The sequence below is a fragment of the Paramisgurnus dabryanus genome, chromosome 6 (assembly GCF_030506205.2).
Source record: "Paramisgurnus dabryanus chromosome 6, PD_genome_1.1, whole genome shotgun sequence".
In the NCBI taxonomy this organism is placed as follows: Eukaryota; Metazoa; Chordata; class Actinopteri; order Cypriniformes; family Cobitidae; genus Paramisgurnus; species Paramisgurnus dabryanus.
In genome coordinates this window covers 20,062,362-20,075,788 of record NC_133342.1, presented here as the reverse complement: position 1 = coordinate 20,075,788, position 13,427 = coordinate 20,062,362, and the positions used below count along the sequence as shown (strand labels likewise).

Sequence of the window (13,427 nt, the reverse complement as noted above, 5' to 3'; positions counted from 1 at the left end):
TCATTCATATACTAGGACAAAATGGCATTATGTTTACAATTGAGAGAGAGAGAGAGAGAAAACAGAGAAAGGGTTCTGCTTATTTAGAAACTGTGGACTTTGAGCTCTGATGATAATCATCCACTAACTGGCAAGCCATAAAGCCATAAACTTTTGAAAACACAGTCCTGCCTCTCGAAACCAGGTTACAGTGAAACTGTTATCTATCCAGGGCAGATGTATTACTTTTATTAATGTCAACTAACAATAAATGTTTTAAGAAAATGTCTTTGTTATCCTAAATCTTTGTTTTACACAGTTTAGCGTAGATGTTCTGTGCATACAGTACAGTATGACACAGTCTTTGTTGTGATTGTGAAAATGACATTTAAAATAAAATAATAGTAGAATAATTATACACTGAAATAAATAAGAACATTCAGAACCAATTTAACACTGTTTTGTAGGTAAACTATTGAAATTCCTAAATATAGGAACAGATACAGATAAAACTGATGTCACTTGTATTGAACATTAGTATAATGGTAATCCAAAGAGTAGAATATTATTATGTAAGTTGTGTACATGATGAACCTCCCACAAATAGATGACAAAAATGAAGAGGACAGTCATACTCGTTTCGAGTGACCGCAGATGATGATGTACAAGAAAAAACACCTGAAAAAAGTTCATGAAATGACACATGGAAAGTTTCCCTTGGATGGCGATCTATGCGAAAGGGCTTTCTGCATAGGCCTATTGCTTCAAATAGGAAGTGTTGAAAATTTCCCCATAATGAGAACAGGAAAAATAGTGAGCTATCTAAAAAGCTATCACACCCATCATCATGGTATCGTCATCACAAGATGAATGGTTTCTTAGGTGTGGCGATGGCTTTATGACCCTCTGCAAAAGATTGAAGTCCAGCTGCCTAACCGAAAGACGATTCAAACTCGGGTTACAGGAGCAGTAACGGCACCAGTTGCTTCATTGTCGTACTCTTTGGGTTTGTATTCTAGTGTAACATCCTTAGAGATTGAGTACTTTTTGAGTACTTTACGTTGCGATTGTCACTCACTTTTTGTGGGAATTAAGGCGTGAAAATGTCGACAGCATTAGAAGTGACTGGATTCTTCATGTGTGTGGCCAGCTGGCTGGTCACTGGCGTATCTCTGGCTAATGACTACTGGAAGATATCAAGTGTTTCTGGTAGTGTGATCATTTCCACCCGACAGTATGAGAATCTGTGGCATACCTGTGCCGAGGACAGCTCTGGGATAGCGGAGTGCCGGGACTTTCAATCTATACTGGCCTTGCCAGGTAGGCGACAACTTATTAAGTCTTAACCGGTAGAATCTCATTCAGTTTGAGTTATTAATTTATATCTAGTATAAATAAATTGTGGATCTGAAATTTCTGAAAAGATTGATATAATTTTTTCCGTATGACCTCAATCTCTGGCAGCCATTTTGTGTTGTAACTGTCAGATAAGAATATGGAGAACATCTACAGCCGCCATTTTTTTTTCTTGATTCCCTTTGTTGATTTTAATAAACTGGTTCTTTATTAACAAAGATAAATCCTTATATAAAAATCATAATCATTTATATAATAGGTGGCACTCGTAAGAAAACCTTTTACAAAAAAGCTATTTTATATGTAAACCTGTCCATCCCAAAATAGCAATAGAATTTCTGTCATTGTATGCAGGTAAACACAATCTTTATGATTTTATGTCTCATTTTCAGTTCATATTCAGGCATGCCGCGCATTAATGATCATCGCCCTTATCTTGGGTTTGATCTCTATCATTGTATCAACCATGGGACTGAAGTGCATTAACATTGGGAAAAGAGATGAGGAATCTAAAGCCAAGATTGCAGTCAGTGGTGGCATTATCTTCATTATTGCAGGTAAGCACTATGTATGTATGTATGTATACATATGTATACTGTATACTGTGTGTGTGTGTGTGTGTGTGTGTGTGTGTGCGTGCGTGCGTGCGTGCGTGCGTGCGTGCGTGCCTGCGTAATAATGATATAATGATTGTATAAATTGAATATTGAATTTATTAAATAAAATATGTTTTATTCTCCTCAGGTCTTTGCATTATAGTGGCTACATCTTGGTATGCTTCACGAGTCATTTCTGACTTTTACAACCCACTCTCTGGTGGCATCAAGTGAGAAGAATCACTTTCATACTTTTCAAGTGTTAACACGTGTAACAAAAGTGTATGTTTGTTTGTGACCCCCATAATTGACTCACTGTGTTTGCAGGTTTGAGCTGGGTGCTGGTCTCTATATTGGTTGGGCGGGTGCAGCTCTGTCTGTTTTGGGTGGATCATTCCTGTGCTTTGCCTTTAAAAAAATCTGTGACGCAAAACCCAAAGGGTAAACTTTGTAAACTATTTTGCTATTCTTGTCTTAATTTTTTTAACTCAGTATCTGCCTCTGATGTTTTGTATCTTGTATCTTTTAACAGTGCATATTATTCAGCTAAACCAAAGACAATCTACACAGCAGCTCCATCTGAAGTACAGCATGCAAAAGCCTTCGTTTGAGTCACTCGCATTAGCAAGGCTGAACTGTTGTTACGTTGTGTTTGTATAACTCCTTTACGTTTTTGCTTCTTATCTTTGTTTTAGAGGTACATTGTGTAAATGATGAATGTGAAAATCATTTAAATGCAATTATCATCAATGTCAAACTTTGGAATCAAAACTTCTGTCATTAATATAATCTTAATTTTTTTGATAATTTAGTTATGTAGCTACTTTGAATGTATGCTTTATAATGTATGAAGGTGCTGAAGAGACCGTTTAATATTCAATTAACTAGATAATGTTTCTATTTTGTAAAGATGCTTGTCAATAAAGTTTGAATAAAATGTATAACTAAAACACTTCCAGAGGTTCTTATTTTTGAATAACCATTTTCAACAACACAAAAAAACTTTTTGTTTTACAACACAACATATGTACTGAAAGTAATATAATTTTCATTATAAATCAATTTATTTATTAAAAATATTGCCATTTTATAAACATTTTAAAAGTCGCCTAATAGCCATCTAGGCCAGTGGTTCCCAAACTTTTTCAGCGTGTGACCCCCCTTGTGTATGGTGCATTCCTTCGCGGCCCCCCAAAGAAACTTTGTGACAAAAAACTGTTCTAAAACTCAACATTTTATTAAAAAAAAACATTATACAATGTTTTTATACAATAAATTATACAAAAAGTAGTGCTGTTGGTTAGTAGCCTTATTTTTTTAGGTTTAATTAAACAGAATTCATTATAATTTAATGTATTTCATAAAATGTCATAAAACTGGGGCCCCCCTGGCACCATCTCGCGACCCCAGTTTGAAAACCAGTGATCTAGGCTAAAACAAGGCGAAATTTGGGCTGTCAATTAAAATTTAATCGACGTTTAAATTATTGAAAGAAAATAAATAAATAAATGCAATTTAAATAACTTTGCTTTCATGATGGAATATCACAAGTTATTTTGGCAAAAACATGTCAACAAATTCAAGTTTATTTTGGCTATAGTGGGCTCCTCATATATAGAGTCTAACATAGAGCTTATAATTTGCATTGCTTGTTTCCATCATGCTGTAAAAATGGAATATAAAATATACAACTAAATCTCACTGGGTAATCTGAGACAACCACTCCAACAGATTTAAGGTTCAAGTCTGTATTTGGGTAATTGTGTGTATCTGTGGTTGGCTTATGGAAACAATTACTATTCACTAGCTGTCTGAAATACAGAGTTAGATTACGCCACTCATGAAGGTAATCCCATATCAGCTTCCTATAGAGTCTTACATTGCTGACACTGACTATCTGGGATTAGGCAAGGCAAGTTTCTTTGTAATGCACATTTCATATACAAAGGTCATTCGAAGTGCTTTACATAGAAATGAGAAAACAACAGGCTATAAAGAAAAAAAAATACAAATACAAGAAATAAAATCACAATTAAAACAAAGATACATATTCCCACATCATGTAATTCCTAAACACTTAAACACCCCTTATTTGGAAAGGAAATTTAACTTCTCATATCCACCATGTCAGATGCTCACTACGCTTTTTCCCAGACTCTTTCGCTATTACTGCTGTGTGGCACATCACACTGAGCCCTTTGGGGATTTCCCTTGCAGTTTACACTTTTCACAGACTCTTTCGCAATTACTGCCGTGTGAACCGTCAGCAGGGTGGATTACTGCTATGGACTCCTTACTGGGATCCCCAAAAAGACCATTAGACAGCTACAGCTCATACAGAACGCTGCTGCCAGAATTCTGACCAGAACCAAAAAATCTTACTTTTTTATTGATCGGCATTCTGATATTACTGATCTTCTCGGAGAAAAAGGTTGCAAAGTCATTGCATTTGTTGTCAGAGAGCATTTCACTAGGAACTTGATTTTATGTTGTTGTTTATAATGTTTGAGAAAAAGGTCTGTCTAGCTGTGCGTAGTTCTACATTGAAGGCACGAAGACTGTCTTATAGATGCTATAATATACTTTAAGTTTTGTTTTCCACCACATACGTTTAGCTTTTCTACATTTATTCTTAATCATGCATTACCGCCCTATAAAGTATTTATATTCATAATCTCAGTATCCAACCTTTACATGTCTGGTCTGTAATTGTTATACTTTCATTTGAAACATGCCCAAATTTTTCCTATGTTTTTAAAATTTCTGTCTACCGGGTCTATCGCAGACTGATCTCATATAAATCCTCATCCAGTGTGAGCTGTTTACATACAAAGCCCATTGCAGACACCACAGTTCTCTGCATGTGAGCAAACCATCCCTCCTTGAGCCCTGACTGTGTTAGGTAATCTCCTCCAGTGCTGACCAAGAGGAACCAACCCAATCCTCTCAGGTAGATACAACCCCCTGCAGGAAGGATCGGTATGTGTCTGTATATTTGGGAAAGATGGAGAATAAGTGAAGGGGATTGTAGTTAAACTTGGTTAACCTGATTAGTTGGGCAATACCTCCTGTCATCCTTGGTACAAATACCAGTTCCCCCACGTCCCATTGCTCGCTCTCTGTCTCAAATCTCATACCTCACTAATTTTGTGAGATCATAACCAGCAGGTAAGCTCATAATAGATTTCAGAGGGACTTATTTGATGGGTTAACACAATAATGTAGTTTGAGTTTATAACGATTTCTAGAGTGGCTACAGCAATAACCATTCTTATGCATGTATAATCGAACAGTTTAATCGGAAGTGTTTGTGATATTAAATTAAGATAATACATTGACCAAATAATGTAAAAAGAATGTTATTGTTAAGTGCAAATTTAAATACCTTTTGCATTTTGTTTAATACCATTGAATGTCATTGGCCAATGGTGTGACATGTATTATGATGTTTTACATTACAGCTGGATATTTATCTCAGCACTAATTATTAAATTGGTAACACTTTACAATAAGGTTCATTAGTTTACATTAGTTAATGTATTAAGTAACATGAACAAACCATGAGGAAAACATAGTTAGTGCATTAACTAATGTTAACAAAATTTTAATAAAGTTTTAGTAATTGTTGAAATTAATTGTTGAAATGCTGTGCAGTTCATTATTAGTTAATGTTAACTAATGTAGTTAACTAATGAACCTATTGTAAAGTGTTACCATTAGATCTAATTCACTGTCTTACTCTGTTCAGGTCTCTTAGCAATAATGAGTCCAAAACATGTCATCTTCAAGAAAATATCCAAAGACAAGTCGGTAGGTTAAGATATTTGTAAACTAAATATTTTTAATCTATGTATCTGTCCAAGTGGAAATAATAAAATAAAATATTTTAAATATTAATAGAAAACATTGCCTTCAAAGTAATCTTTTAGTAGATAGTAATAGTTGAGTTGTGTTTTTGAATCAGGTGGGTGTGTACATGGGTAAGAGGGACTTTGTTGACCGTGTTGACTCTGTGGAACCAGTAGGTACGTGGGAAAATAAACTTCCATGGTATGAAAACAAACTTTCTTTAAACTTTATATTGTTTGCTACTATAATTGCATTTTCACTTTTTTCATCATCAGATGGCGTCCTTTTAATTGACCCTGAACAGCTGAAGGGAAAGAAAGGTTTCTTAATTTTTAATTACATTTTTTTTTATTAAGGAGTTAATTTCCAAATATATTTTTGATATATTTTTTATTTAATACATTTTAACATTTGGTAAAACAATTAAGTGGGCAGCTTTTTTAATTGTAGGTGATATAGGTACAGAGAATTACATTCTTTTAAATTGTACTTTGCCTATTTAAAGTCACAATGATGGAAGTAGCAAATGTTTTATTTTTTTTCCATATCGGACATATATCCGAGTGACACAACTTCTGAAATGAGAAAAATGTAGGGCGGGAATTGAATTCTTCCATCGAGAATTGTTTGGATCGTTGGTCAAATGGCTATTTGCTTATCGCTGCAATCATTTCCTGGGCATTATTTTTAAAATAATGAAGCTTGATAAGTCTTTTGTAAAAAAAAAAACACACAATATTCCCAAAAAATGTAGTTTTTCATTTCAATTTCATTGTGACTTTAACAACACTATTATTTTCGCGGTTGTTGTCATATATCTAACATACGGGTCACATGACAATGAATATGGAGAATGATGTTTGTCTGAAATGTATTACAAACTGTATCCACAAACGTACTGCTCAATACCGAGCCCCTAAGGTGACATTGGAGTAAAAAAAATCTAAAGTTTTTGTTTCATGTGGTCACGCGAAACCTTCATGTGCAGAATTTGTTTTTAAGTTTAGTTTCACGTGCGCACGCGATAGTTTTATGTGCGCAGGTGAAACTAAACTTTATTTCATTTTTGTTTCATGTCCCCTTAGTGGCTCCGTAGTTTAACGGTCAAGAAGTATGGATTTAATTTAATGGGCACCTATTATGCAAAATCCACTTTTACAAGGTGTTTGCACATAATGTGTGTTGGCAGTGTGTGAACACAACCACCCTATGATGAAAAAAATCCACCGCTTCTTGTTTTGTAATCCCCATTAAACCAAAGCAGTCTCATTAGACAAGCCGTTTTGATTGTCTTATCAGTGTGAGGTCACATTGATAAAGCCCCGCCCACTTACATTCCTGCTTACCATAGGTTCCGCCCTCAGCAAGTTGTACTCTGTCCAACAGATACTATGGTCTAGATACTACTGTATTAAACAGATCTATTAAGCACTCACTGTCTGTTTGTAAGGAAGTGAGGAGCTGTAGCTCATTTGCATTTATAGGTACAGCCATAAAAACAGCACGTTTTTGCTTCCACCCAAATAGGGGCATTTTGGACATGCTATAATAAATGATCTGTGGGGTATATTAAGCGGAAACTTCACTGGGCACACCTGAGACTTATATAACATCTTGTAAAAAGGCCATAATAGGTGCCCTTTAATTCAGTGCGCAGTGTAAGTGAGAGTAAAATCTTACCTTATGTTTCTGTCGCCCCCAAGCGTACGTTACCTTATCATGCGCTTTTCGATATGGACCCGATGACATGGACGTGTTGGGCATGTCGTTCAGGCGAGAGATCTACCTGTGCACCAGACAGATTTACCCACCACTGCAAGACAAAGATCAGCGCATTCTCACCAAAGTGCAGGACAAACTAGTGCGCAAACTGGGTGACAATGCCTACCCGTTTTTCTTTGAAGTGAGTAAGTGTTTAAACCAACATTGACCATGCAGTGAAATAAGTGTGTTCGATTTCATGCGGCGCTAACTGATAACTGATCAGCATATGAAAATCGAAGTATCGCGAGATGTCACAAGATGCAGCGATACTTTGATGTCATACGCAGAATGGTCTGCACAGCGCACCTAGCCTATTAAACAAAAAATAACCTATTGTGTTGATGATCCTAAAATGATGTGGCGGTAAATGCACCATTAAGCTGGTTTGCCAACCAACACAAAACTCCTAAAGAAGAAGAAACTAAAATGACATGTTTTTTTTCGCTGTTGTGTTTTTAAGTTTCCAGATAATTTGCCTTGCTCTGTAGGAATGCAGCCAGCTCCGACTGATGTTGGAAAGGTAAGCCTATATCAGTCATTTTAAAATCATTCTAGTAAACTTTACAGAACATAGATCTTAAAAAGATCACATAGATTTCAAGACTTATAGTCTCTACACATATTGGTAATTGTTTTTTAAGGGGACATGGCAATTTAAAATCAGGCTTCTGTACCTACCCACTTAATTTTTATTAATGAACATATCATATGTGTATATTTGCCCAGGTTATAAGTAAAGTTGAACATTCCGCACTGAAATTAACATTCACACTGGTGTTATCTTCAATGTAACTAATAGTATTTGTTTTACAGTGACAGTTTAACTTATATGCATGTTGAATTTAAGTGTTATACATCATTAAGCCCATACATAATTTTTTACAGCACTGTGCTGTTGAATTTGAGATAAAAGCCTTTTGTGCTGAGAGCCAGGATGCCAAAGTTCGCAAAAGGTTAGTCTGATTTACCTCTCATTTAGTTTTTCTTATCCTCCAGACAGGTTGAAATAGTGTGAATATACTGTAACAGCATTCAGTCATATATTTGAATAATGACTATTTACATATTATCATTTGGATCAAGAAACAGAACAATTTAGAATAGTGAGCAAAGATATAAATCAAAGAAATAACACATAGCCTCTATCCCGTTCCTCTCGCATCCTTTCTCAGGAGCACAGTGCGTTTGATGATTCGCAAAGTCCAATATGCTCCAGAGCAACCAGGACCAGCACCTTGTGTCAAGACCACACGTGACTTTCTAATGTCTGACAAGCCACTTCATATGGAGGCAAGCTTAGAGAAGCAGGTAACTCATTTTTATTTAACCTCACTGGATCATCAGTTCATCAGAATGTGGTTTACTGGTGTTGTTAGCAGTGTTTTGCATATAGATTTGTTTTGATTAAAAAGTTTATTTTATAAGAATAGTAATATAGCAAATGTATTGGAAGAAACATAATTGTAAATTTCTTTATTGTAGACATACTATCATGGGGAACCTATTAATGTACTGGTAAAAATCAATAATGACTCCAACAAAAATGTGAGAAACATCATTATAACAGGTGAGAAATATATTAAATTATATGAAAAATATAGAGATTTGTACATGGCTGGTTAATGCATAATGTGTCCAGAAACTTTATCATAATCAAGATTCTATTTAAAATTCATATGAATGTTTAAGGGAATTTTTTTTACCATTTTTAAAATATGTAACACAAATTTATCATCACTAGTTAATTTCAAATAATCTTGTTGTACTGCCAAATAAATTACAATTCAAATGTATGTATATGGTTTTTTAATTAACAAAAAGTGTAGAAATCTGGATTGTTATAATTATTAAACAACCAGGGGAAAAATTAAAGGTAGGGTAACACATTTTGAAAAATGCTAACGGTAGCCTCCTAGCAATGAAATCCCGATCCCACCCTCAAGTCAAATCACCATCCAAAGTCACGCCTCTTTCCAAACACATGAACACGCACAGATCAGACGGTCATCATGTCTCATTCAGCAGTGAGAAAACTTTGCAGTACAAAGTCAAATAACACTTCCAAAATAAACAAACAACTGGTTTACATCAGAATTAGTTTAAGCACACGTTCGGTTGTGTAGACTTAGTAACTATATCGTTACGCTAATCCGTAAACGAACACAAATTTCATAAGCAACACAATGTTTCATCAAAGTAGAATATCTGAATCCATCTCAGTACAAACATATCGCGTACCTACTTTACCAAAATAAACAGTGCAACGACCCTTTCAGACCCTTTTCCTCCTGCAGCTGTTTCATCTCGTGGTAAAGCAGTAAAGTTACCGATGTTCATTTGGGTTTTTGCTCTTGCTGATCCAGGCAGCTTTTGCTGTTGTTGTTATAAAAGATGTCTTTCATTGTGTGCCTCCTGTGTAGGTTGTCAATTCAGCAGAAAAGTTTGCTGTTCTCACTGTTTACAGACAGAGCGCACGTGAACGCGCCGATGACGAATGGTGTCTGCGTGGACTCGCTGCGTGGTGGGCATTCAAATTACGCTTACGTATGAGGGACAAAAATGGAAACATCCGTTCGGACCGAAATCTATGATTTGTTGAACATGTTTTGGTCCTACGCCTTTCACAGATGACATAAATTTCTACAAATACATTTAAACAACTTAACACAGTGATTGCTATCAGGATGTGAGGAGACTTTTAACCAGCATAACACAAAATGTTTCAGGATCAAATCTGTTACCCTACCTTTAAAAGAGGGAGTATACTGCAGATTCCCCAAATCATTTCATATCAACCTATATACAAACAGTTAGACATGCTTGAAGCAGACTGTCTCAAATACAAAATAATGCACTTGTGTTTTGATCATATTTTTTAGTGGAACAAATTGCAAATGTGGTTCTGTACTCCAGTGACAGTTACTTGAAGGCAGTGGCTATTGAGGATTCTGGGTAATATTTTAATTCAGACATTTGGATGGAAATTCTAAAAATGAATAAAAGTCTTACTATATGTGATTAAATATTGTCCTTTGGTTCAGAGACTCAGTTGAATCTGGTGCCCAATTGAAGAAAGTCTACACTTTGCTCCCCCTACTGGCCAACAACCGAGAAAGGCGAGGAATTGCACTTGATGGAAAACTAAAGCATGAAGACACCAATCTAGCATCTTCAAGCATGTGAGTCACTCACCATGCATAATTTGGGCATTATAAACAGAATAGATTTTTAATAACTTTGTTTAATTTTGATAACTGTGTATTTAGGAGTTCAGATATATAGAAGCATAATTTATTAAAATATATGGTTGCACAGATGTGTCTGCTCTGCTTTGCAGCATTAAAGAAGGTGTGCTGAAGGAGGTTCTGGGTATCCTGGTGTCTTACAGAATTGTTGTGAAGCTTATTGTTGGAGGGTAAGTATCCTGCGACAAAACTATTGTTTACTGTCAAAATAAAACCGTCGCTGGGGTGGGAAAAAGTGATTGTTGTGTGTTGTGGTCCATCAAGTCCTAATCTTTTCAACCTGTTCTTCTCTTTAATAGGATCATAGGATCCAGGTAAGCGTTATAATGTCATTAAATTTTGGATTTACAATATATAAATATAGTCACAAAGTGTGTGTTTGCACATACAATGGGATCCAAACATCTTCATCAGACCACATTCAATCTGGGTTTAACACTTGGAAATAAACATAAATGTTGGGATTTTTTTCATTTTTGACACTTGAGGAGTCCATGCCATCTTTTACTGTCATTATAGTGTAAATGGGTAGCCTATACTAAAAAAGAAATGCGGAAGTTCTTAATTTAATTTCTTTAACACAAATTGTTTTGCTCATAATATAATTAAGGATTTTTAAGTGAATTTAAAAAAATGCAAAATAAAAACATATAGAGATCTTTTGGACCCTACTGTATATTTAGTTTTCTTTTTCAGCTGCTTTGTTGTTTTTATATTTTAGTGAGGTGGGGGTGGAGCTTCCTTTCCAACTTATGCACCCGAAGCCTGATACAGGTATAATATACGAGCATGCGTTCTTCCCTTTAACATAAAAATCTTCTAATGCACAAATATACAAATGATGCAATTGCTTAAAAATGTCATTTTCTTTGTTGCCTCTGGAAGTGAAAGAAAGGTCAGTAGAAAGTTTCCCATCTTGTCATAATGGTTATACTATGTACCTTAAATTCAAAGAATTAATTGAACCAAGGAAAAGCCTTTGCTTATTTTGCTCAAGTGTTTTCTAACCTGTATGCTGTTACATTTTCTGTGGACCACAAGAATACATAGTATATGGAATACTATTATGGAGTTTTTTTCTTCTTTTGAAGCTTGAAAGTCCTTTAAATCGTTAAATCAAGAGCTGTGATTCGATTCCTGAAAAATAGTTCCACGGAAAAAACAGTGTATGGTTTAGATCAAGTTTTATATTATCATGCTTATGTGATCTATGGCTTTTAATAGTGAACTCGGGGATGAAATGGTGTTTGAAGAGTTTAAACGTGCCTACTTGAAGGGCATGATTGAGGATGAGGATGAGGGGAACGTGTCACCTGGCGAGCATTGAGGAGCGCATGTAACATCACTTTGCAGTAGTGCCATTAAGGTTTTAGATTTTAGATAATTGTTTATAAAACAATTTAGAAGTTTTCCAGAAATGAGCATTCCTCTGCTGCTTAATCTCCATCAGGATGATGGACATATCACATAACAGAATGAGTTGATTGCTGCTTTTAAGTATATGGTGGGAGATCTGTAGATGTGTGCTTACTTTAGTGTCATATCTATGAAAATAAAGAAACTGCTGTGCTGGCGTTCAGTGGCTACACTTTTAAAAATAAAGGTGCTTCACAAAGCCATAGAAGAACCTTTTTGTCAAAATGATTCTTTAAAGCACTCTTTAACATCTGATTAACCTTTCTGTTTCACAAAAGAAAAATTTATTAAAGAAATTATTATTAAAATATAAAAGATGTCCAAGCTGTATTTCTATGCACACTTTTTTTGTAATTTATGGCTAAAAGGCAAATCAGTATTATAGTTGAATTAAAGTATAAGTTACTGTCTGGATATGAATTTAAAGAATAAAGGAGCAAGATTTCATTTTACAGAAAATCAGTGACAAGATTACAAACGTTTGGAATGTATTAGTTTACTATTTCAATTTAATATTTTATTAAAATAATAATAACACAATGACAAATCTCTGAAATTTGTTCAATATTATACACAGTGTATACACATGAATTGCAGCAATACAGATTCAATAAAGTACAAGCACAGAAATATTATCATATAAAAGTTATGTTTTACACACACACACAATCACAAGATACTTCATATGGTAACATTAAAGGAATAGTCTACTCATTTATTTTCAATATTAAAATATATTATTACCTTAACTAAGAAGAGTTGATACATCCCTCTATCATCTTAGTGCGTGCACGTAAGCCCTGGAGCGCGCTGCGACACTTCGATAGCATTTAGCTTAGCCCCATTCATTCAGTGGTACCACTCAGAGATAAAGTTAGAAGTGACCAAACACATCAACGTTTTTCCTATTTAAGACGAGTAGTTATACGAGCAAGTTTGGTGGTACAAAATAAAACGTAGCGCTTTTCTAAGCGGATTTAAAAGAGGAACTATATGGCGTAATAGCACTTTTGGGAGTACTTCGACTCACCTGAAAAAGCTCAACTGGAATCGCTTTAGCAGCGCAAAAGGTCATGGGTTCCATCTCAGGGAACACACATACTGATAAAATATACAGCGGGGAAAATAAGTATTTGACACATCCGCATTTTTGTCAGTAAGGGGATTTCTAAGTGGGCTACTGACACAAAATTTTCACCAGATGTAGCCATCAAGCCAAATA

General features: G+C 35.1%; 2 protein-coding genes and 1 long non-coding RNA gene across 5 annotated transcripts; 2 read left to right on the top strand and 1 right to left on the bottom strand.

Moving 5' to 3' along the window:
- Positions 1–891: 891 nt before the first annotated feature.
- On the top strand, positions 892–2,868 carry cldn15la (claudin 15-like a). Its single transcript, XM_065275370.2, has 5 exons — positions 892–1,299; positions 1,728–1,892; positions 2,080–2,161; positions 2,259–2,372; positions 2,464–2,868. The coding sequence occupies exons 1-5, from the start codon at positions 1,083–1,085 to the stop codon at positions 2,540–2,542; spliced, it is 657 nt and encodes a 218-aa protein (XP_065131442.1). The 5' UTR covers positions 892–1,082; the 3' UTR covers positions 2,543–2,868.
- Positions 2,869–3,043: 175 nt separating this feature from the next.
- LOC135766146 (uncharacterized) lies at positions 3,044–7,758 on the bottom strand. Its single transcript, XR_010541385.2, has 3 exons — positions 7,669–7,758; positions 7,461–7,593; positions 3,044–4,918 (listed from the first exon to the last, which is right to left on the bottom strand). It is a non-coding gene; the product is annotated as an uncharacterized lncRNA (long non-coding RNA).
- Positions 5,683–12,662, top strand: saga (S-antigen; retina and pineal gland (arrestin) a). 3 transcript variants are annotated; one of them, XM_065275903.2, is made up of 15 exons: positions 5,683–5,741; positions 5,896–5,956; positions 6,056–6,100; positions 7,484–7,683; positions 8,005–8,064; positions 8,430–8,497; positions 8,717–8,852; positions 9,027–9,111; positions 10,424–10,496; positions 10,586–10,723; positions 10,882–10,959; positions 11,089–11,103; positions 11,511–11,563; positions 11,675–11,684; positions 12,014–12,662. In XM_065275903.2, exons 1-15 carry the CDS (start codon positions 5,694–5,696, stop codon positions 12,114–12,116), a joined length of 1,173 nt encoding a protein of 390 aa, XP_065131975.1. In that variant the 5' UTR covers positions 5,683–5,693; the 3' UTR covers positions 12,117–12,662. The 3 variants fall into 3 exon arrangements, with proteins under 3 accessions (XP_065131975.1, XP_065131974.1, XP_073671056.1); XM_065275902.2 differs by having other exon boundaries at positions 11,675–12,121; XM_073814955.1 differs by having other exon boundaries at positions 5,896–6,100; positions 11,675–12,121.
- The last annotated feature ends 765 nt before the right edge of the window (positions 12,663–13,427 follow it).